The sequence below is a fragment of the Zonotrichia leucophrys genome, chromosome 25 (genome assembly GCF_028769735.1).
Source record: "Zonotrichia leucophrys gambelii isolate GWCS_2022_RI chromosome 25, RI_Zleu_2.0, whole genome shotgun sequence".
NCBI classification, from domain to species: domain Eukaryota; kingdom Metazoa; phylum Chordata; class Aves; order Passeriformes; family Passerellidae; genus Zonotrichia; species Zonotrichia leucophrys.
Window position 1 is genome coordinate 2693030 of NC_088194.1, and position 21255 is coordinate 2714284.

The 21255-nt window shown below is 65.6% G+C and overlaps 2 protein-coding genes across 7 annotated transcripts; both read left to right on the forward strand.

Moving 5' to 3' along the window:
- The first annotated feature begins 5156 nt into the window (after positions 1-5156).
- On the forward strand, positions 5157-11540 carry RORC (RAR related orphan receptor C). 3 transcript variants are annotated; one of them, XM_064732538.1, is made up of 9 exons: positions 5157-5290; positions 5835-5976; positions 7125-7574; positions 7851-7972; positions 8408-8540; positions 9441-9548; positions 9620-9730; positions 10715-10824; positions 11287-11540. In XM_064732538.1, the coding sequence occupies exons 1-9, from the start codon at positions 5165-5167 to the stop codon at positions 11446-11448; spliced, it is 1464 nt and encodes a 487-aa protein (XP_064588608.1). In that variant the 5' UTR covers positions 5157-5164; the 3' UTR covers positions 11449-11540. The 3 variants fall into 3 exon arrangements, with proteins under 3 accessions (XP_064588608.1, XP_064588609.1, XP_064588610.1); XM_064732539.1 differs by lacking the exon at positions 9620-9730; XM_064732540.1 differs by lacking the exons at positions 9441-9548; positions 9620-9730.
- A 377-nt stretch (positions 11541-11917) lies between these two features.
- TDRKH (tudor and KH domain containing) lies at positions 11918-21214 on the forward strand. Of its 4 annotated transcripts, XM_064732535.1 has the most exons (14): positions 11918-12052; positions 12265-12412; positions 12873-12979; positions 14305-14506; positions 15891-16033; positions 16114-16627; positions 17318-17481; positions 18518-18690; positions 18771-18835; positions 19350-19366; positions 19773-19895; positions 20548-20616; positions 20700-20802; positions 20891-21214. In XM_064732535.1, exons 2-14 carry the CDS (start codon positions 12292-12294, stop codon positions 20926-20928), a joined length of 1839 nt encoding a protein of 612 aa, XP_064588605.1. In that variant the 5' UTR covers positions 11918-12052; positions 12265-12291; the 3' UTR covers positions 20929-21214. The 4 variants fall into 4 exon arrangements, with proteins under 4 accessions (XP_064588605.1, XP_064588604.1, XP_064588607.1 ...); XM_064732534.1 differs by lacking the exon at positions 19350-19366 and having other exon boundaries at positions 19756-19895; XM_064732537.1 differs by lacking the exon at positions 19350-19366 and having other exon boundaries at positions 19756-19895; positions 20700-20793.
- Positions 21215-21255: the final 41 nt, after the last annotated feature.

Consider the following 21255-nt stretch of genomic DNA (forward strand, 5'->3'; position numbering starts at 1 on the left):
GGGAGTTCGGGGTCTCTGAACCCCAAAATTGGGAACTTTGGGAAGTCAAGGGTTCCCTGTACCCCAAAATTTGGACAATTTGGGGTCTCTGCACCCAAAATTTGGGCAGTTTGGGGTCCCTGTACCCCAAAATTGGCAACTCTGGAGTCCTTGCACCCCAAAATTGGGAAATTTGGGAGGATTTGGGGTCCGCCCCGCCCCCCCCATCCGTTCCGTGCCTCAGTTTCCCTGCGGGGCAATTCGGAAATTTCCCGCGGTTTTTTTTTTTTTTTTTTTTTTTGGGGGGGGGGGGGGCAGGATGCCGGGGGGGGGAGGGGCGGGGACATTGGGGGGGATGGGGGAGGGGCGGCGACAAATTTGGGGGGGGGGGGGGGAGCCCCGAGGCCTTAAAGGGGCCGCGCCCGGGTTGGGGCTGGGAGGGAAGCGGAGCCATGAGAGGTGCGGGGCACGCGCGTGTGCAAGGGGGGGGGGGCAGGGTGGGTGTGCAAGGGGATGTGGTGTGCAAGGGCGGGGGCCCCAGGTGTGCAAGGGGGGTCTGGGAGCGCGAGTGAGTGTGCAAGGAGGGGGTTTGAGTGAGTGTGCACCCCCAGGCGTGCAAGGATGGGGGTGAGTGTGCAAGGTGGGGGGGTCTGGGAGTGCAGGCGGGCGTGCAAGGATGGGTTGGAGCGAGCGTGCAAGGGGAGGGAGCCCGCAGGGGGTGGGGGGGTGTTTGCACACGCGTGTGCAAGGGCAGGGTGGGTTGGGGTTTGCAGCGGGTGCACACGCGTGTGAGCAGGTGGATTTGGGGATGTGGGGGGCGCATGAGTGTGTCATGAGTGTGTACAGGTGTGTCACAGCTTCCACGTGTGTGTCACGGGGCACAACGTTGTCATGGGCTGTGTGGGTGTGTCGCGGGGCACACACGTGTGTCACTGGCGTACACACCTGTTACGGGGCACACGGGTGTGTCACGGGCTACACACGTGTGTTTTGGGGTGCACGCGTGTGTCACAGGTCACGCACGTGTGTCACGGGATGCACACGCGTGTTTCAGGGTGCACACGCATGTCACAGTGCACACAAGCGTGTCACAGATGCACGTGTGTCACAGCAGCGCGGGTGTGTCACGGGCTGCACACGCATGTTTTGTCACGCACAGGCGTGTCACAGGGCACACACGCGTGTCACAGGCCGTACAAGCCTGTTAGGGGGCACACGGGTGTGTCACGGGCTGCACACGTGTGTTTCACACTGTACACGCGTGTCACAGCATGCACATGTGTGTCGCAGGGCACACGAGTGTGTCACAGGCTGCACACGCTGGGTTTGGGGTGTACATGTGTGTTTTGGGTAGCACAGTTGTGTCACGGGCTGCACACGTGTGTTTCAGTGTGCACACGTGTGTCACAGGTCACACACCCGTGTCACACATCCCACATGCGTGTCAGGTGTCACATGTGTGTCACAGGCTGTCACACGTGTGTCACGCTCTCACACATGTGTCCCAGCCGCGCACGGGTGTCACAGCCTGTCACACACATGTCACAGCCCCACACGCATGTGCCAGGTGTCACACATGTGTCACACGTGTCCCCGCGTGTCCCCGCTCCCCCCGCGCACCTGCGGGTCCCTCCCTTGATGTGGCGGCGGCGGCTCCGGGGGGGGGGACCCGGGGGGGACCCTGCGGTGACAACGGCGGCGACGCGCAGGTGGCACCGCGACAGCGCCACAGCCCCCCGGGAAACGGGCACGGGGCGCTGGGGACGCTCCGGGTGCCCTCTGTGTCCCTTTGTGTCCCCACTGTCCCCTTTGTGTCCTTGCTGTCCCCTCCGTGTCCCCATTGTCCCTTTTGTGTCCCCTCCGTGTCCCCAGCGCTGTCCCCGCTGTCCCTTCTCTGTCCCCTCCCTGTCTCCACTGTCCCCTCCGTGTCCCCTCTGTTTCCCCGGTGTCCCCCCGTCTCCCATTGTCCCCTCCCTGTCCCCCCATTGTCCCCTCCCTGTCCCGCCGGTGTCCCCATTGCCCCCTCCGTGTCCCCTCCATGTCCCTTCCGTGTCCCTTCTGTGTCCCCTCCGTGTCCCCTCAGAGTCCCCGGTGTCCCCTCCCTGTCCCCTCCGTGTCCCCATTGCCCCCTCCCTGTCCCCTCTGTGTCCCCGGTGTCCCCTCCCTGTCCCCTCTGCGTCCCCCATTGCCTCCTCCCTGTCCCCTCTGTGTCCCCCGTGTCCCCTCCATGTCCCTTCTGTGTCCCCATTGCCCCCTCCTTGTCCCCGGTGTCCCCTCCATGTCCCCTCCGTATCCCCTTTGTGTCCCCTCCTTGTCCCCGGTGTCCCCCCGGTGTCCCCTCCGTGTCCCCCATTGCCCCCTCCCTGTCCCCGCTGTCCCCCCGTGTCCCCGTTGCCTACTCCATGTCGCCATTGTCCCCTCTCTGTGCTCTCTGTGTCCCCTCCCTGTCCCCCCATTGTCCCCTTCCTGTCCCCTCTGTGTCCCCGGTGTCCCCCCGTCCCCCATTGTCCCCTCCCTGTCCCCTCTGTGTCCCCCATTGTCCCCTCCCTGTCCCCGCTGTCCCCTCCGTGTCGCGGTGCCCGAGGGGACCCCGGGGTGTCCCCAGGGCTTGTGGGGACAGGGAGGTGACAGCGCCCGAGGTGATGGGACTGGGGGGGTCTGGAGATGGGGATGGCGGATACTGGTGAGGGGTTGTGCGTCCCAGTTCCATACTGGTGTGTCCCAGTGTGTTACTGGTGTGTCCCAGTGTGTCCCAGTTCGATACTGGTGTGTCCCAGTCTGTCCCAGTTCGTTCCCAGTGTGTTACTGGTGTGTCCCAGTTCGATACTGGTGTGTCCCAGTCTGTCCCAGTGTGTTACTGGTGTGTCCCAGTCCGTTACTGGTGTGTCCCAGTCTGTCCCAGTCCATCCCAGTTCGTTACTGGTATGCCTTAGTGGGTAACTGTTATGTCCCAGTGTGTTACTGGTGTGTCCCAGTGTGTCCCAGTCCCTTACTGGTGTGCCCCAGTTCTTTCCCAGTTCGTTCCCAGTCCGTCCCAGTCCCTTACTGGTGGCACTGGTGCAGTTGCCGCTCCCGCCGGTTGCCGCCGGTGCCGGGAGGAGACACCGGGCAGGGACACCCCCGGTGCTCCCAGTGCTCCCAGTGTCCCCAGTGCTCCCAGTGTCCCCAGTGTCCCCCAGTGTCCCCAGTGTCCCCAGTGTCCCCAGTGCTCCCAGTGTCCCCAGTGTCCCCAGTCCGGCGGGTGCCGGTGGGACTGAGGTGCCCCCGGTGTTTCCCGGTGCCCCAGATCCCCCCGGTACCCGCGGAATCCCCGGTGCTCCCGAGGGCTGCGGTGTCCCCGGTACCACCAGTACCGCCGGTTCCCCGGTACCACCAGTACCGCCGGTTCCCCGGTACCACCAATACCGCCGGTTCCCCGGTACCACCAGTACCGTCGGTTCCCCGGTTTCCCGGTGCTGTGGGTGCCCCGGTGCCCCCAGTTTTTCCCATTCCCCGGTGTCCCCGGTGCTCCCGGTTCTCCCAGTTCCCCTAAATGCGGTGCTTGCCCCAGATTCCCCGGTAGCCGCCGTTCCCGTGGGTGCCCCGGTTCTCCCGATTTTCCCCATTCCCGGTGCCCCCGGTGCCCTCCGCCCGCCGCTTCCCGGCACGGGCTGAGTAATTCGGGGCGCGGGGCTGACTCAGCGCCCCCAAACCCGGGCTCCGGTACCCCCGGTACCCCCGGTACCCCCCGGTACCCCCCGGGCCCCCCCGGGCCGGATGCGCGGGCGGCGCCGGCCCCAAAAAACTGGGGCAGGAGGAAAAGGGGGCGGGGGGAGCGAGCGGGGGTGACACACGTGTGGGGGGTGTCACGTGTGTCCGTGGGGTGTCACACGTGTCCGTGGGGTGTCACACGTGTCCGTGGGGTGTCACGTGTGTCCGTGGGGTGTCACACGTGTCCCGGGGGTGACATGTGAGTGGGGTGTCACACGTCTGGGGGTGACACGCTGGTGGCGGGGTTGACACACGTGTCCGGGGTTGTCACGCGTGTCTCGGGGGGGATCACATGTGTGACATGTGTGACACGCATGTCTGGGTGTGTCACATGCGTGTGCAGCTGTGCAAGAGCCTTGCACAAGTGTCGGTACCAGGCCAGGGCCATACTGGGATCTCCCCAGTCCCATACTGGGCCATACTGGGATCTCCCCAGTTCCATACTGGGATCTCCCCAGTCCCATACTGGGCCATACTGGGATCTCCCCAGTTCCATACTGGGATCTCCCCAGTCCCATACTGGGCCATACTGGGATCTCCCCAGTTCCATACTGGGATCTCCCCAGTTCCATACTGGTCCATACTGGGATCTCCCCAGTCCCATACTGGGATCTCCCCAGTTCCATACTGGGCCATACTGGGATCTCCCCAGTCCCATACTGGGATCTCCCCAGTTCCATACTGGGCCATACTGGGATCTCCCCAGTTCCATACTGGGCCATACTGGGATCTCCCCAGTTCCATACTGGGATCTCCCCAGTTCCATACTGGGCCATACTGGGAGCTCCCCAGTCCCGTACTGGGCCCCGCGCGTTTCCTGCCCCGGGGCCGTGTCCCAGTTGTGGCTTTGTGGCTCCGGCAGCGCCAGCACAGGGTGACAGGGGGACACCATTGGGGACATTGGGGACACCATTGGGGACATTGGGGACACTGGGTACCCCCCAGCCCAGGGGTGGCACTGGAGCCCGCTGTGACCACAGGGGACAGTGGGTGTGACACCGTGGGTGGCACAGGTGACACAGGAAGCCATGGGGTGACGTCAGCACGGAGGGGACACGGGGGTGGCAGCGGCCACGGGGGACCGGGAGGTGACACGTGAGGACACAGGGGACGTGTCCCACTGGTGACGCGTGAGGCCACGGGTGACACTCGCTCCTAAAGGTGACACAGAAGTCCATAGGTGGCACCTGGTCCCACAGGTGACACTCGGTCCCACGGGTGACACACGAGCCCATGGGGACACCTGAACCACGGCAGGACAGGGGTGGCCACAACTGTGGGATGTGCCACATGCAGAGCCTCCGTGTGGTGACAGGGTACCGCCGTGCCAGTGCGTCCCCATGCCACATGTCCCCCAATGTCCCCATGCCAATGTCCCCGTGTCAGTGTCCCCGTGCCAGTGTCCCCGTGTCAGTGTCCCTGTCCCAATGTCCCCATGCCAGTGTCCCCATGTCAGTGTCCCCGTGTCCCCCCAGCCCACATCGAGGTGATTCCCTGCAAGATCTGCGGGGACAAATCCTCCGGGGTGCACTACGGGGTCATCACCTGCGAGGGCTGCAAGGTGACACGGGGGGGACACGGGGAGACATTGGGGGACATTGGGGATATGGGGACATTGGGGACATGGTGATATGGGGACATGGGGACATGAGGGGAGGACATGGGGACATGGGGGAACTTGGGGACATTGGGGACATGAGGACATGAGGGGAGACATGGGGACTTTGGGGAGCAGGGGGACAAGGGGGACATTGGGGACATGGGGATATGGGGACAAGGGGGGACTTGGGGACATGGAGACATGGCGGAATATGGCGACAATGGGGGACACTGGGGACACGAGCAGGGACATGGTGAGCAAAAGGACATTGGGGGGACATTGGGACACTGGGGACATGGGGACATTGGGGACAAGGGGGGACATGGGGACATGGAGGAATACGGGGACATTGGGGACACGAGGGGGGACGTGGGGACCTACGGGACATTGGGGGGACATTGGGGTTGTGTGGGATATGAGGACATTGAGACGGGGGGTGTCACGGGTGGGTGTGGGGGCGCCACGGGTGACACTGGTGACACGGGTGACACCGGTGCCACCGCAGGGCTTCTTCCGGCGCAGCGAGCGGCGCGGGCCGAGCCTGGCGTGTCACCGCGGGCAGCGCTGCGACATCGACCGCGCCACCCGCACGCGCTGCCAGCACTGCCGCCTGCAGAAGTGCCTGCGCCTCGGCATGTCCCGCGACGGTGAGTGACACCGCGGGGACAGCGCGGGGACAGCGAGGGGACACTGGGGACACCAGGGACTGTCCCTTGGGACACCGCTCTGCCCCTGGGGACAGCTAGAACCCCCTAGGGACATCAATCTGGGACCCTGGGGACATCGATCTGTGCCCTGGGGACATCGATCTGTGCCCTTGGGGACATCGATCTCTGCCCTAGGGGACAGCTGTACTACTTGGGGACATCGCTCTGTGACCCTGGGGACTTCGGGGACTGTCCCTGGGGACACTGCTCTGTGACCCTGGGGACATCGCTCTGCCCCTGGGGACAGCTAGACCGCCCTAGGGACATCAGTCTGGGACCCTGGGGACATCGATCTGTGCCCTTGGGGACAGCTGTACTACCTGGGGACATCGCCCTGTGACCCTGGGGACATCGGGGACTGTCCCTGGGGACACTGCTCTGTGCCCCCAGGGACAGCTGGACCCTCTGGGGACATCAATCTGTGCCCTTGGGGACACCTGAACTCCCTGGGGACATCTGTTGCCCCTGGGGACATCGATCTGTGACCCTGGGGACATCACTCTATGCCCTTGGGGACAGCTGGACCCTCTGGGGACACCGGGGACTGTCCCTGGGGACATCACCCTGTGACCCTGGGGACATCGATCTGTGCCCCTGGGGACATTGCCTTGTGACCCTGGGGACAGCTGTAACCCTTGGGGACACCAGGGACTGTCCCTGGGGACATCTGGAACCCCTGGGGACATCACCCTGTCACCCTGGGGACATCAGGTTGTGCCCTTGGGGACAGCTGTACTACCTGGGGACATCTCCCTGTGACCCTGGGGACATAGCTCTGTGCCCTTGGGACATGTGTACCTACAGGGGACATCTCCCTGTGACCCTGGGGACATAGCTCTGTGCCCTTGGGGACATTTGTACCCTCTGGGGACATCGATCTGTGACCCTGGGGACAGCTGGACCCACCCCTGGTGTCCCCACATTTGGTGACGCCTGTCCCCCAAAGCTGCAGACACCTGTCCCTTCCCCTGGGGACACCTGTCCCCTGTCCCGGTGCCACCTGGGGACAGCCCGAGGTGTCCCTGGGGAAGGGCCGGTGCCGCTCGGTGTCCCCGGTGCCACCCGCGCTGTCCCCTCTGTCCCCGCAGCCGTCAAGTTCGGCCGCATGTCCAAGAAGCGGCGGGACCGGCTGCAGGCGGAGGTGCTGGAACAGCTGGAAAAGCGGGAAAAGAACCGGGAACAAAACCGGGAACAGACCCGGGAAAACCGGGAACAAAACCGGGAACAGACCCGGGAAAACCGGGAACGGCCGGAAAACCGGGAAAAAGGGGAAAAAGGAGAAAAATGGGAAAAGGGGGAAAAATGGGAAAAGCGGGATCAGGACCGGGCGGCCCCGGTGCCACCGCAGCCCCCCCCGTTGGGGCGCTGTCCCCCGCTGTCCCCCGCTGTCCCCGCGGGCTGTCCCAGCAGGGCGTGGCCCGCGGAGGAGGCGACAAGGAGGGGACAGGACGGGGACAGCGCGGGAACAGCGGGGACAGGGCCGGTGCCTCTGCCCGGTGCTGGCGGCGTCCCGGAGTCACCGGCGGGGCTGGAGATCGGTGAGTGGCACCGGGAGTGTCACCTGCGGGGGTGGCACCTCGGGATGTCACTGTGGGTGCTCCATGGTGGTGGCACCTGGCTCTGTCATCCCCCAGATGCCACCACGCTGGTGACTTCTTATCCATCAAGGCCACACACCGGGCCACCCTCCCTGTCCCCACGGCTGTCCCCAAGCCCTGAATGTCCCCTCAGAGCCGGTGACCCAGTGTCCTGCTGTCACACCGTGTCACCCCAGTGTCCTGCTGTCACACCGTGCCACCCCCGTGTCCCCTCAGAGCTGCTGACACAGAGTGTCCTGCTGTCCCACCGTGCCACGTGCCACCCCCGTGCCGAGGACATCCAGGGCCACCGCTGGGCCACCTTCAGCCCCGAGGAGATCCGCGCCTACCAGAGCCAGGTGACACGGCTGTCCCCAGAGGTGGGTGACACGGCTGTCCCCAGGGGTGGGTGACACGGGGGTGACACAGCTGTCCCCAGCGGTGACACGGGGGTGACACGGCTGTCCCCAGAGATGGGTGACACGGCTGTCCCCAGGGTGGGTGACACGGCTGTCCCCAGGGTGTGGGTGACACGGCTGTCCCCAGAGATGGGTGACTGACACAGGGGTGACACGGCTGTCCCCAGGGTGGGTGACACAGCTATCCCAGAGAGGGGTGACACAGCTGTCCCCAGGGATGGGTGAGTGACACGGGGGTGACACGGCTGTCCCCAGGGGTGGGTGGGTGACACAGCTGTCCCCAGGGATGGGTGAGTGACACAGGGGTGACACGGCTGCCCCCAGGGGCGGGTGGGTGACACGGCTGTCCCCAGCGGTGACACGGCTGTCCCGCAGCCCATGGCCGCCATGTGGCAGCGCTGTGCCCGCCGTGTCACCGAGGCCATCGAGCGCGTGGTGGAGTTCGCCAAGCGCATGCGCGGTTTCCTGCAGCTCAGCCAGCACGACCAGATCGTCCTGCTCAAGGCGGGTACGCGGCCACCGCCGTGTCCCCGTGGCACTGTCACCAAGCCAGGGCCACCCCGGGCCCTGGTGTGCGCTCACAGGGACGCCCCAGGCCATTGTCACCAGCCCCAGGGCCACCCTGTGCTCTTGTCCCCACCCACTCCATTGTCCCTAGCGCCAGGGCCACCATGACCCTTGTCACCCCAGGGCCACCCTGTGCTCTTGTCACCAGCCCCAGGGACATCCCACTCCATTGTCCCCAACACCATGGCCACTCCACTCCATAGTCACCAGCCTCAGGGCCACCCCATCTCTGTCCCCACTCCCAGGGCCACCCTGTGCCCTCGTCACCAGCTCCAGGGCCACCTCATCTCACTGTCCCCAAAACCAGGGCCACCCCACTCCACTGTCACCAGCTCCAGGGCCACCTCACCCCATTGTCCCCAGCCCCAGGGACACCATGACCCACTGTCGCCAGACCCAGGGCCACCCCATTCCATTGTCACCAGCTCCAGGGACACCCCACCGCATTGTCCCCAACCCCAGAGCCACCCCATCTCACTGTCCCCAACACCAGGGCCACCCCATTCCATTGTCCCCAGCTCCAGGCCCACCATGACCCCTTGTCCCCAACACCAGGGCCACCCCACCCCATTGTCCCCAGCCCCAGTCCCTCCATCCTCCCTGCCGAGGTGACAATCCCGTGTGTCCCATGTTGAGGTGACAGTCCCCCAATGTCCCCTCCACCCTCCCTGCCCTTGTGACAATCCCCTGTGTCCCATGTTGAGGTGACAGTCCCCAAACTCCCCCTCCACCCTCCCTGCCGAGGTGACACCGCCCGGGGCCACCCCCGCCGCGCCCCCCCGTGGCCGGTGGCGGTGTCGCCGGTGCCATCCTGGCTGTCCCCTCCCTGTGGCGGTGACAGGTGCCATGGAGGTTGTCCTGCTCCGCATGTGCCGCGCCTTCGATGCCACCACGGGCACGGTGCTGTTCGAGGGCAAACTGGCGGGGCCCGAGCTCTTCCGCTCGCTGGGTAGGGCGGCGACACTTGGGGACACACCCGGGGGACGCTTGGGGACAGCGGTGACACCGCGCTGTCCCCAGGGTGTCCCGAGCTCGTCGCGTCCGTGTTTGATTTCGCGCGGGGGCTGAGCGCGCTGCGCTGCTCCGAGAGCGAGCTGGCGCTGCTGAGCGCGCTGCTGCTGCTCAACGCCGGTCAGCCGCTGTCCCCGAGTGTCCCCGAGTGTCCCCCCGGTGTCCCCACCCCCTGTCCGGTTCCGTGTCCCTGCCCCGTGTCCCTCCCTGTGTGTTCCCCAAATCCCAAATGGGGTTTGTCCCTAGGCGGCGGTGTGTCCCCAGGTGTCTCCAAAGTGTCCCCAAAGTGTCCTCACAGTGTCCCTAAGGTGTCCCAGGGTGTCCCCAAGCTGTCCCTAAGGTGTCCCCAGGGTGTCCCCATAGTGTTCCCAGGATGTCCCCGGGTGTCCCTAAGGTGTTCCCGGGGTGTCCCCAAGGTGTCCCTTAGATGTCCCAAGGTATCCCCGGGGTGTCCCTAAGGAGTCCCTAGATGTCCCTAAGGTGTCCCCCAAGGCCTCCTTAAGATGTCCCCACAGTGTCCCCCACACTGTCCCTAGGGTGCCCCCAAACCTCTGTCCGTCTTCCCAGACCCCTGTCCATGTCCCCACGTCCTGTCCGTGTCCCTGTCTGTGTCCCCATCCCGCTGTCCCCACACCCTGTCCCCATCCTGCTGTCCCTGTCCCCACACCTCTGTCCTGTCCCCATACCTGTCCCTGCCCCACACCTGTCCTGTCCCCACACCCTGTCCCCATCCTGCTGTCCCCATGCCCTGTCCGTGTCCCCACGCCCCTGTCTCCACACCCCGTGGTGTCCCCACGCCCCTTCCATGTCCCCACACCCTGTCCCTGTCCCCAGCCCTGTCCCTGTCCCTGTCCCTGTCCCCAGCCGTGTCGGTGTCCCCGCTGTCCCCATGTCCCTGTCCGTGTCCCCAGCCCTGTCCCTGTGTGTCCGCACACTCTGTCCCTGTCCCTGCCCCTGTCCCTGTCCGTGTCCCCAGCCCTGTCCCCGCTGTCCCCATGTCCCTGTCCGTGTCCCTGTCCGTGTCCCTGTCCCTGCCCGTGTCCCTGTCCCTGTCCCTGTCCGTGTCCCTGTCCGTGTCCCCAGCCGTGTCCCCGCTGTCCCCAGGCCGGCCGTGGCTGCAGGACCGCCCGCGGGTGGCGCGGCTGCAGGGACAGATCGATGTCGCCTTCCGGGGGCTGCTGCGCCGGACCCGCCGCGAGGGGATCCTGCCACGGGTGGGGACACCGGGACACCGGGGGGGGACACCGGGACATCGGGAAGGGGACACGGGGACACCGGGCAGGGACACCGGGACATCGAGGGACACTGAGGAGGGGACACGGGGACACCGGGTTAGGGGACAAGGGGGGACATCGGGGAGGGGACACGGGGACATCGAGGGACAGGGGGAAACCGGGGAAGGGACACGGGGGGACACTGGGGGGTGATACCGAGACATCGGGGAGAGGACACCGGGACATCGAGGGACACGGGGACATCGGGGAGGGGACAAGGAGGGACATGGGGGTCGCGGGGGGGGGGTCCCTGGAGATCTTTGGGCATGAGGGGGGAATTTGGGGACATTGGGGGCGACCCTGGGTCGGGGGGTTCCCCGCGCGTGTGTCCCTCGGTGTCCCAGCCGTGTCCCCGTTTGTCCCCCGCGGTGTCCCAGCCGTGTCCCCGCCGTGTCCCCGCAGCTGCCCGCCCCGGGCCGGCTCCGCGCTCTGTGCTCGCAGCACCTGGAGCAGGTTCAGGCTTTCCGCCGCCTGCACCCCGCGGGGGTCTCGGCCGCCTTCCCGCCGCTCTACCGGGAGCTCTTCGCCCCCGACGCCGCCGATGGCCCCGCGGGGACCCGCTGAGCGCCACCGGGACACCGCCGGGATTACCGCCCCTGCACCTGGGGGTCCTCCCACCCAGGCACCTGCCGGGAATGCGGCGGCGTTTGAGGGCAATAAAGGCGTTTTTGGGACCGCGTGTCCGTGGGCTCCGTTACGGGGACACGGGGGGACACCGGGAGCGACGTTAGAACCCCGCCATGCTCAGCGCTCCGAGTTTCTATAGGCTGTTATGACTGTCACTCAAATAAGGAGGCGGGCATTCGGATAGTCTGGCTCGCTGATTGGTTCACCTCTCCGTTACTCGCCGCTGATTGGCTAATTTATTCCCGTTATTTCCCGCCCCCGCATGTAGGAGGTCTCGCGGGGATTGGCCGCAGCTCCGCAGGCGGTGATTGGATGGGAGCCGTGCGGGGCCGCGCTGTGATTGGCTGGGAGGGGAGGAGCCGCGATGTGATTGGTGGAGAGAGGGAGGAGGCGTGGCCAGCGGCGGGGCGCGGGAGGCGGCGGTGGCGCCGGGGCCACACCGGGCCCGAACCGGGGCCGGGCCCGAACCGGGGCCGTTCCGGGCCGGGCTGGGCCCAACCGGGGTCACTGCAGGGCCGAGGGGCGGCCCTGTCACCTGCAGGTACCGTGGGACCACTGGGGGGGCGCGGCCGAGGCGGCTGCGGGGGCTCCGCTGCCAACGCACCGGGCCCGGGGCCTGCACCGGCGCGCCCGGTGCCGAGCCCTCCGTGAGGGGGCGGGTGGGGAGTCCCCGGGGTGGGGGTGCAGCGCTGCCCGGCCGCACCGGGAGCTCCCGGTGGGCTCCCGGTAACCCCCGGTAATCCCCCGGTAAAGCCCGGTAAGCCCCGTCCGCAGCCGGCCATGGCGGGACGCGGCCCCGTGCACAGCCTGAGCAGCCTGCAGAAAACCGCCCTGCTGTTGGGCGTCCCGGCCGCCGCCACCGTTCTCTACATCCTGTACCGGCGCTACCGGGAGAGCCGAGGTGGGTCCGGGTCTCACACCGGGGCCTGGCCTGACCCCCCGGGACCACCGGGAGCTCCCTCGGGGGCTCCATGGGGAGGGGGGGCCCGCGGGAGCCGCTTTGCCCACCGGGAATTCCCTTGTGAGCTCCTCCCTTTCCCTTTGGGACACCCTGGGGACACCTTGGGGACACTTTGGGGCCACCCTGGGGACCCTTTGGGGACACTTTGGGGATACCTTGGGGGCCTTTGGGGACACCTTTAAGGACCCTCTGGGGACACCCTTGGGGACCCTTTGGGGACATCCTGGGGACACTTTGGGGACACCCTGGGACCACCCTGGGGACACTTTGGGGACCCCAATGGGAAGTGGGGGTGCCTTTTCCCGCTGGGAATTCTCTGTTTGTCACCCCCGTCCCCGGGGATGTCCCCACCCCTCGGTGTCCCCTCGGTGACCCCGCCGTGTCCCCGCTGTCCCCTCAGAGGCCCAGGTGACCCTGGTGGCAGACGAGGGGCTGGAGGTGACGGTCAGGGTGCCCCGCACAGCCCTGAAATCGCTGATCGGCCGCCGGGGGGCCACCATCAACCAGGTGGGGACAACTGGGGGAACTGGGAGTGCTTGGGGAACTGGGGGAACTGGGAACACTGGGGGAACTGGGGGAACTGGGATGGGGAACTGGGGGGACTGGGAACACTGGGAGTGCTGGGGGAACTGGGAGTGCTGGGGGAACTGGGAACACTGGGAATGCTGGGGTAACTGAGGGAACTGGAATGGGGAACTGGGGGGACTGGGAACACTGGGAGTGCTGGGGGAACTGGGATGGGGAACTGGGGGGACTGGGAACACTGGGAGTGATGGGGGAACTGGGGGAACTGGGATGGGTAACTAGGGGTACTGGGAACACTGGGAGTGCTGGGAGGGCTGGGGGCAGCACTGGGGGTACTGGGAGTGCTGGGAGTGATGGGGGAATTGGGAGTGCTGGGGAAAACTGGGGCAACTGGGAGAACTGGGGGAACTGGGAGTGCTGGGAGTGATGGGAGAACTGGGGGGACTGGGAGTGTTGGGGATACTGGGGGTGTTGGGAGTGCTGGGGAATTGGGGGAACTGGGAGTGCCAGGAGTATGGGGAGCACTGGGGGAACTGGGGACACTGAGAGCAATAGGAATGCTGGGGGTACTGGGAGCACTGGGGGTGCTGGGAGAACTGGGGGAACTGGGAGCACCGGGAGCACTGGGGGAACTGGGAGCACTGGAGACACTGGGAAGCACTGGGAGCACTGGGAGCACTGGGGGCACTGGGAGCACTGGGAGTATTGGGAAGCACTGGGAGCACTGGGGGAACTGGGGGAATTGGGAGCACTGGGAGCACTGGAAGTACAGGAGGCATTGGGAGCACTGGGGATGCTGGAGATACTGGGGGCAATGGGAGTACTGGGACCACTGGGAAGCACTGGGAGCACTGGGGGAATTGGGAGCACTGGGGGCACTGGGGGAACTGGGGGAAATGGGGAGCACTGGAAAGCACTGGGGGAAATGGGAGCACTGGGGGCACTGGGGGCACTGGGGGAACTGGGGGAACTGGGGAGCACTGGAAAGCACTGGGGGAAATGGGAGCACTGGGGGCACTGGGGGCACTGGGGGAACTGGGGGAAATGGGGAGCACTGGAAAGCACTGGGGGAACTGGGAGCACTGGGAGCACTGGGGGAACTGGGAGCACTGGAGACACTGAGAAGCACTGGGAACACCGGGAGCACTGGGAAGCACTGGGAGCACTGGGAACACCAGGAGCACTGGGGGAACTGGGAGCACTGGGAAGCACTGGGGGAACTGGGAGCACCGGGGAAACTGGGAGCACTGGGAAGCACCGGGAGCACCGGCAGCACCGGGAACGCCCCCTCCTCCCCGTGGCCGCAGCTGAGGCAGGAGACGGGAGCGCAGATCGAGGTGGAGGAGGAGGAGGAGGAGGAGGAGGAGGAAGGGCAGTCGCTGGTGCAGATCTCGGGCTCGCCGGGCCAGGTGTGCCGGGCCAGGGCGGCCGTGCTGCGAATCGTGGCCGACAGCGCCCCCGTGGCCGAGCAGCTGCGCGTGCCCCAGCGGGCCGTGGGCAGGATCATCGGTACGGGGGCACCCCAAAACCATGGGGGGAACTTCTGTACCCCAAATCCCACGGGAACCCCTCCATAGCCACAGGGACACCCCAAATCCCACGGGAACCCCTCCATAGCCACAGGGACACCCCAAAACCTGGAGGGAACCTTCCATATCCCCAAATCCCGTGGGGAACCCTAAATCCAGTGTGTTGAGTAGCTCCATGTGCCCCAGCGGGCCGTGGGCAGGATCATCGGTACGGGGACACCCCAAAACCCGGGGGGGAACTTCTGTACCCCCCGGGACACCCCAAATCCCCCAGGAACCCCTCCATAGCCACAGGGACACCCCAAATCCCAGGGTACCAAGGAGCTCCATGTGCCCCAGAGGGCCGTGGGCAGGATCATCGGAACGGGGCACCCCAAATCCCAAGGAGAACTTTCTGTATCCCCAAATCCTGCAGGGAACCTTCCATAGCCACAGGGACACCCCAAATCCCACGGGAACCCCTCCATAGCCACAGGGACACCCCAAATCCCACGGGAACCCTCCATAGCCACAGGGACACCCCAAATCCTGGGTGAACCCCAATCCCAAACTCTCCATCCCCAAACCCCCTTTCCCCAGCCCTCATTCCCTTTAAGCACCATGGGGAACCCTCCATAGCCACAGGGACACCCCAAATCCCAGGGTACCGAGGAGCTCCATGTGCCCCAGCAGGCTGTGGGCAGGATCATCGGTACGGGGCACCCCAAATCCCAAGGAGAACCTTCTGTATCCCCAAATCCCACGGGGAACCTTCCATATCCACGGGGACACCCCAAATCCCAGGGTACTGAGCAGCTCCATGTGTTCCAGAGGGCCGTGGGCAGGATCATCGGGATGGGACACCCCAAAACGCGGGGGGGAACTTCTGTACCCCCTGGGACACCCCAAATCCCACGGGGAACCCTCCATAGCCACAGGGACACCCCAAATCCCAGGGTACCGAGGAGCTCCATGTGCCCCAGCAGGCTGTGGGCAGGATCATTGGAACGGGGCACCCCAAATCCCAAGGAGAACTTTCTGTATCCCCAAATCCCACGGGGAACCTTCCATAGCCACAGGGACACCCCAAATCCCAGGGTACCAAGGAGCTCCATGTGTTCCAGAGGGCCATGGGCAGGATCATCAGTATGGGACACCCCAAAACCCTGGGGGGAACTTCTGTACCCCCTGGGACACCCCAAATCCCACGGGGAACCTTCCATAGCCACAGGGACACCCCAAATCCTGTTGAAACCCCAATCCCAAACTCCCCATCCCCAAACCCCCTTTCCCCATCCCTCATTCCCTTTGACCCCCACCCCCCCCCCCCCCCCTCTCTCCCCGTTCATTCCCCACCCCGGTTCCCCCGTCCCGGTTCCCCGCAGGCCGCGGCGGGGAGACCGTCCGGGCCATCTGCCGGAGCTCCGGGGCTCGCGTGGAGTGCGGCGGGCACGACCCCGACGGCAGCCTGGCCCCGCTGCGCATCATCCGCCTGCTGGGGACGCGCACCGAGGTGGAGGCGGCCAAGGTGAGCGTGGCTTTTTGTGGGCGGGGGGCTCCTTCACCCCCTCGGACCCTCCTCATCCTCCTCCCGGTGCATCCCGGTAGAAGCTGATCATGGAGAAGCTGTCGGAGGACAAGGCGTTCCGCCGGGAGCTGGCGCAGGCGGCGGCCGCGCGGTGCCCACGGAAGCAGCCCCTGGGCAGCCGCCGGGAGCCGCCGGTGCCGCCCGCCGGTGGTGCCCCCGGGGGATGGCAGGAGTGCTGGGATGCCGAATGGGCACCGGCGGGCGGCACCGGAGCGGCGGCGGGGAGCGACGGGATGGAGGCGGAGATGGGGAGTGAGGAGCACCGGGATGCGGGAATGGAGCTCCGAGATGTGGGAATGGAGCTCCGGGATGCGGGAGTGGAGCTCCGGGATGTGAGAATGGAGCTCCGGGATGCGGGAATGGAGCTCCGAGATGCGGGAGTGGAGCTCCGGGATGCGAGAATGGAGCTCCGAGATGCAGGAATGGAGCTCCGGGATGCGGGAATGGAGCTCCGCGATGCGGGAATGGAGCTCCGCGATGCGGGAATGGAGCTCCGGGATACCGGAGAGGAGCTGCCCGTGGCCAAGTTCGAGGGTGAGAACGGAGCTGGGGCGGTTCCCGATGGGGATTTCGGGGTGGGGATGGATTTTCTGGGGATTTTGGGGTGTGGGGAGGGATTTTGGGCAGTTCCCTCCATCCTTCCAGTGCATTTCCCTGAGGGATTTTGGGGGTTCCCTCCATCCTGGGGCTCTCCCATTTGGGGGTTCCCTCCATCCTGGGGCTCTCCTGTGCATTTCCCTGAGGGATTTTGGGGGTTCCCTCTATCCTGGGGCTCTCCTGTGCCTTTCCCATAGGGATTTTGGGGTTCCCTCCATCCTGGGGCTCTCCTGTGCCTTTCCTGATGGGTTTTGGGGGTTTCCTCCATCCTGGGGCTCTCCTGTGCCTTTCCCTGATGGATTTTGGGGGTTCCCTCCGTCCTGGGGCTCTCCCATTTGGGGGTTCCCTCCATCCTGGGGCTCTCCTGTGCATTTCCCTGAGGGATTTTGGGGGTTCCCTCTATCCTGGGGCTCTCCCATTTGGGGGTTCCATGGTTCTCTCCATCCTGGGGCTCCCCTTTGCCTTTCCCAGATGGATTTTGGGGGGCATTTATGGGATTCCCCTCAGGCTGTGGCTGTCCTGGTGGGATTTTGGGTGGATCTTGGTTGGATTTCGGAGACTTTGGGGGTGGATTTCAGAGGATTTTGGGTAGATTTCAGTAGATTTAATTGCATTTCCCTGCCCCAGTGCCCAGCCCGGATTTCAGTTTCCCTGCTGACGAGCACCTGGACGTTTACGTGTCGGCGGCCGAGAGCCCCGGGCACTTCTGGATCCAACTGCTGGGCACGCGGAGCCTGCAGCTGGACAAGCTGACAGCCGAGATGGGGCTCTTCTACCAGAGCAGCCCCGCCGTGAGTCCCCTGTGTCACCTGTGTCCCCTCAGTGTCACCTCAGTGTCACCTCAGTGTCACCTGTATCCTGTCTGTGTCCCCTCTGTGTCACCTGTGTCCCCTCAGTGTCACCTCAGTGTCACCTGTGTCCTGTCTGTGTCCCCTCAGTGTCCCCTCAGTGTCCCCTGTGTCCCTCAGTGTCACCTCAGTGTCCCCTGTGTCCTGTCTGTGTCCCTTCAGTGTCCCCTCAGTGTCCCTCTGTGTCCTGTCTGTGTCCTGTCAGTGTCCCCTGTGTCCTGTGTCTCTCCCATGTCCCCTGACTGTCCTCATGTCCCTACTGTCCCCACCATGTCCCTGTCCCCATGTCCTTGCTGCCCCAGCCCTGTGTCCCTCCCTGTCCCCTGATTGTCCCCATGTCCCCTCATGCCCCTGACTGTCCCCATGTCCCTGTGCCCCTCCCTGTCCCCATTGTCCCCATGTCCCCGTGTCCCTCCCTGTCCCCTGACTGTCCCCACCACATCCCTTACCCCCTTTTCCCCATGTCCCTGTGTCCCTCCCATGTCCCCTCATGCCCCTGACTGTCCCCATGTCCCTGTGCCCCTCCCGTGTCCCTTGACTGTCCTCATGTCCCTGTGTCCCCACCATGTCCATGTCCCCCTGTCCCCATGTCCCTGTGCCCCTCCCTGTCCCCTCATGCCCCTGACTGTCCCCATGTCCCTGTGCCCCTCCCTGTCCCCTCATGCCCCTGACTGTCCCCATGTCCTGTGCCCCTCCCTGTCCCTCATGCCCTGACTGTCCCCATGTCCCTGTGCCCCTCCCTGTCCCTGACTGTCCCCATGTCCCCGTGTCCCTCCCATGTCCCCTCATGCCCCTGACTGTCCCCATGTCCCCGTGTCCCTCCCTGTCCCCTCATGCCCCTGACTGTCCCCATGTCCCTGTGCCCCTCCCTGTCCCCATTGTCCCATGTCCCCGTGTCCCTCCCTGTCCCCTCATGCCCCTGACTGTCCCCATGTCCCTGTGCCCCTCCCGTGTCCCCTGACTGTCCCCATGTCCCCAGGTGCCACCCCCGTCCGTCCAGCCCGGTGCCATCGTGGCCGCCCCGTACCTGGACGATGGCGAGTGGTACCGGGCGCGCGTGCTGGGGACGCTGGACAACGGCCACCTGGAGCTGTACTACGTGGACTTTGGGGACAACGGGCAGGCGCCCCCCGAGGCCCTGCGCGCCCTCAGGTGGGCGGGGGGTGGCGCTGTCCCTGTCCCCTGGGCTGATGGCCCTGTCCCCGGGCACTGCCACCAGCGTGTCCTTGCAGGAGCGACTTCCTGAGCCTGCCCTTCCAGGCCATCGAGTGCAGCCTGGCCGGGATTGTCCCCAACGGTGAGAGGGGGGACAGCTCTGTCACCTGGGGTGGGACAGCTCTGTCACCTCATGGGGTGGGACAGCTCTGTCATCTGGGGTGGGACAGCTCTGTCACCTCATGGGGGGGCACAGAGTCCATTCCCAGGCTGTGTCACCGCTGTCCTGGTGTGTCCCAGTGTCCCTGTGTCACTGTCACAGTGTCCCCATGTCCCTGTGTCACTGTCATAGCTGTCCCCATGTCCTGTGTCACTGTCCCCATGTCCCCATGTCCCAGTGTCACTGTCACAGTGTCCCCATGTCCCCGTGTCCCCACAGGCGGCTCCTGGCCCGAGGCCGCCCTGCAGGAGTTCGAGTGTCCCTGTGTCACTGTCCCATGTCCCCATGTCCCAGTGTCACTGTCACAGTGTCCCCATGTCCCCACAGGCGGTTCCTGGCCCGAGGCCGCCCTGCAGGAGTTCGAATGTCCCTGTGTCACTGTCCCCATGTCCCCATGTCCCTGTGTCACTGTCACAGTGTCCCCGTGTCCCCACAGGTGGGTCGTGGCCCGAGGCCGCCCTGCAGGAGTTCGAGTGTCCCTGTGTCACTGTCACAGCTGTCCCCATGTCCTGTGTCACTGTCCCCATGTCCCAGTGTCCCCATGTCCCCATGTCCCTGTGTCACTGTCCCCATGTCCCCACAGGCGGCTCCTGGCCGAGCCGCCCTGCAGGAGTTCGAGTGTCCTGTGTCACTGTCCCCATGTCCCTGTGTCACTGTCCCCGTGTCCCCACAGGCGGGTCGTGGCCCGAGGCCGCCCTGCAGGAGTTCGAGTGTCCCTGTGTCACTGTCCCCATGTCCCCATGTCACTGTCACAGTGTCCCCGTGTCCCCACAGGCGGCTCCTGCCCGAGGCCGCCCTGCAGGAGTCGAATGTCCCAGTGTCACTGTCCCGTGTCCCCACAGGCGGTTCCTGGCCCGAGGCCGCCCTGCAGGAGTTCGATCGCCTCACGGGCTGTGCCCAGTGGGCCCCGTTGGTCGCTCGGATCTGCAGCTACGGCCCCGCGGGGCCCTGCCTGCGCCTCTACAGCCACTGCCAGGGACAGGTGTGTCACCAAGGGTCACCAGGGGCCACCAGGGTCACTAAGGGTCACCCAGGGCCACCAAGGGTCACCAAGGGCCACCCAGGGTCACCAAGGGTCACAAGAACTGTCCCCAGTGTCCTCATTCCTGGTGTTCCCAGAGCTGTGGGCAGGTGTGTCACCAGTGTCCCCAGGTGTCACCAAGTGTCTCAGGGTCACCAGGTGTCACCAAATGTCACCAGAGCTGTCCCCAGGGTCACTAGAATTGTCCCCAGGTGTCCCCATTCCTGGTGTTACCAGAGCCACAGGCAGGTGCATCACCAGTGTCACCAAGTGTCCTCAGAACTGTCCCCAAGTGTCCCCAAGTGTCTCCAGGTCATCAGACTGTCCCTAAGGGTCATCAGAACTGTCCCCAGTGTCCTCATCCCTGGTGTTACCAGAGCCACAGGCACGTGTGTCGCCAGTGTCCCCAGGTGTCACCAATGTCACCAGAGCTGTCCCCAAGTGTCTCCAGGGTCACCAGAACTGTCCCCAGGTGTCCCCATCCCTGGTGTCCCCAGAGCCACAGCCAGGTGTGGCACTGTCCCCAACTGTCCCCAACTGTCCCCTCACTGCAATTCCCGCCATTTCCCTGTCCCCTCATTGTCCCCATCCCCTGTCCCCGGTGTCCCCGCAGAGCCTGGACGTGGGAGCAGAGCTGGTGCGTTTGGGCTACGCCGTTCCCGGCCCCCCCGAGGAGCCCCCGGTGAGCTGCTCCCGGTGTCCCCGCGTCCCCTCCCGGTGTCCCCTCGCGGTGTCCCGGAGGGCTCATCCCGCTCTTCCCGGCAGGACAATCTCAGCTGCGCCTCCATCCCGAGCCCGGTGGAGCCCGGGGACAGCCCCGGGGACAGCCCCGGGACCCCGTCCTGCCTCAGCGTGCCCGGTGAGCCCGGTGTGTCCCGGTGACACCGTTCTGTGACGCCATTCCCGGTGTGTCCCGGGAACGGTGTCGGGATGCTGACCCCTCCCCGCTCCCGCAGCCGCTGCCGTGCCCGGGGACGCCGTCACGGTGACCTGAAGGTGCCCGGTGTCAGCGGGAGCCGCTCCCGGTGCCGCCATCCCGGTAACCGGAGCCGCTCCCGGTGCCACCACCGAGTGCAATCCCCTCTCCGGAGCCCTCTGGGAGGGCGCACCGACAAATCGCGGGGATCTCCGCTTGTGCCTCTTGTCGGAAGACGACACACCGGGGCCGAGGGCCGGCGGTGCCCCTTCCGTTACCGGGAGTTCCCGGTTCCCTCGCCTTGTTTTGCTGTTCCGTTGCACTAATTGTGGTTCTGAGTTAATAAAGTTGAAGGTTTCTCAGCGCTCAGTCCCCGCCGCGGCGGCTCCCAACGGGAACCGGGAG

Bases quoted from the DNA above. Each gene is read 5' to 3' on its own strand.
- RORC (XM_064732538.1), top strand. From the start codon at position 5,165: ATGCCAGTGTCCCCATGTCAGTGTCCCCGTGTCCCCCCAGCCCACATC. The intron at 7,575-7,850 runs GTGAGTGGCACC...GTGTCCCCTCAG, and splicing joins ACCGGCGGGGCTGGAGATCG to AGCTGCTGACACAGAGTGTC. The intron at 7,973-8,407 runs GTGACACGGCTG...GCTGTCCCGCAG, and splicing joins TCCGCGCCTACCAGAGCCAG to CCCATGGCCGCCATGTGGCA.
- TDRKH (XM_064732535.1), top strand. From the start codon at position 12,292: ATGGCGGGACGCGGCCCCGTGCACAGCCTGAGCAGCCTGCAGAAAACC. The intron at 12,980-14,304 runs GTGGGGACAACT...CCGTGGCCGCAG, and splicing joins GGGGGGCCACCATCAACCAG to CTGAGGCAGGAGACGGGAGC. The intron at 14,507-15,890 runs GTACGGGGGCAC...GGTTCCCCGCAG, and splicing joins GGCCGTGGGCAGGATCATCG to GCCGCGGCGGGGAGACCGTC.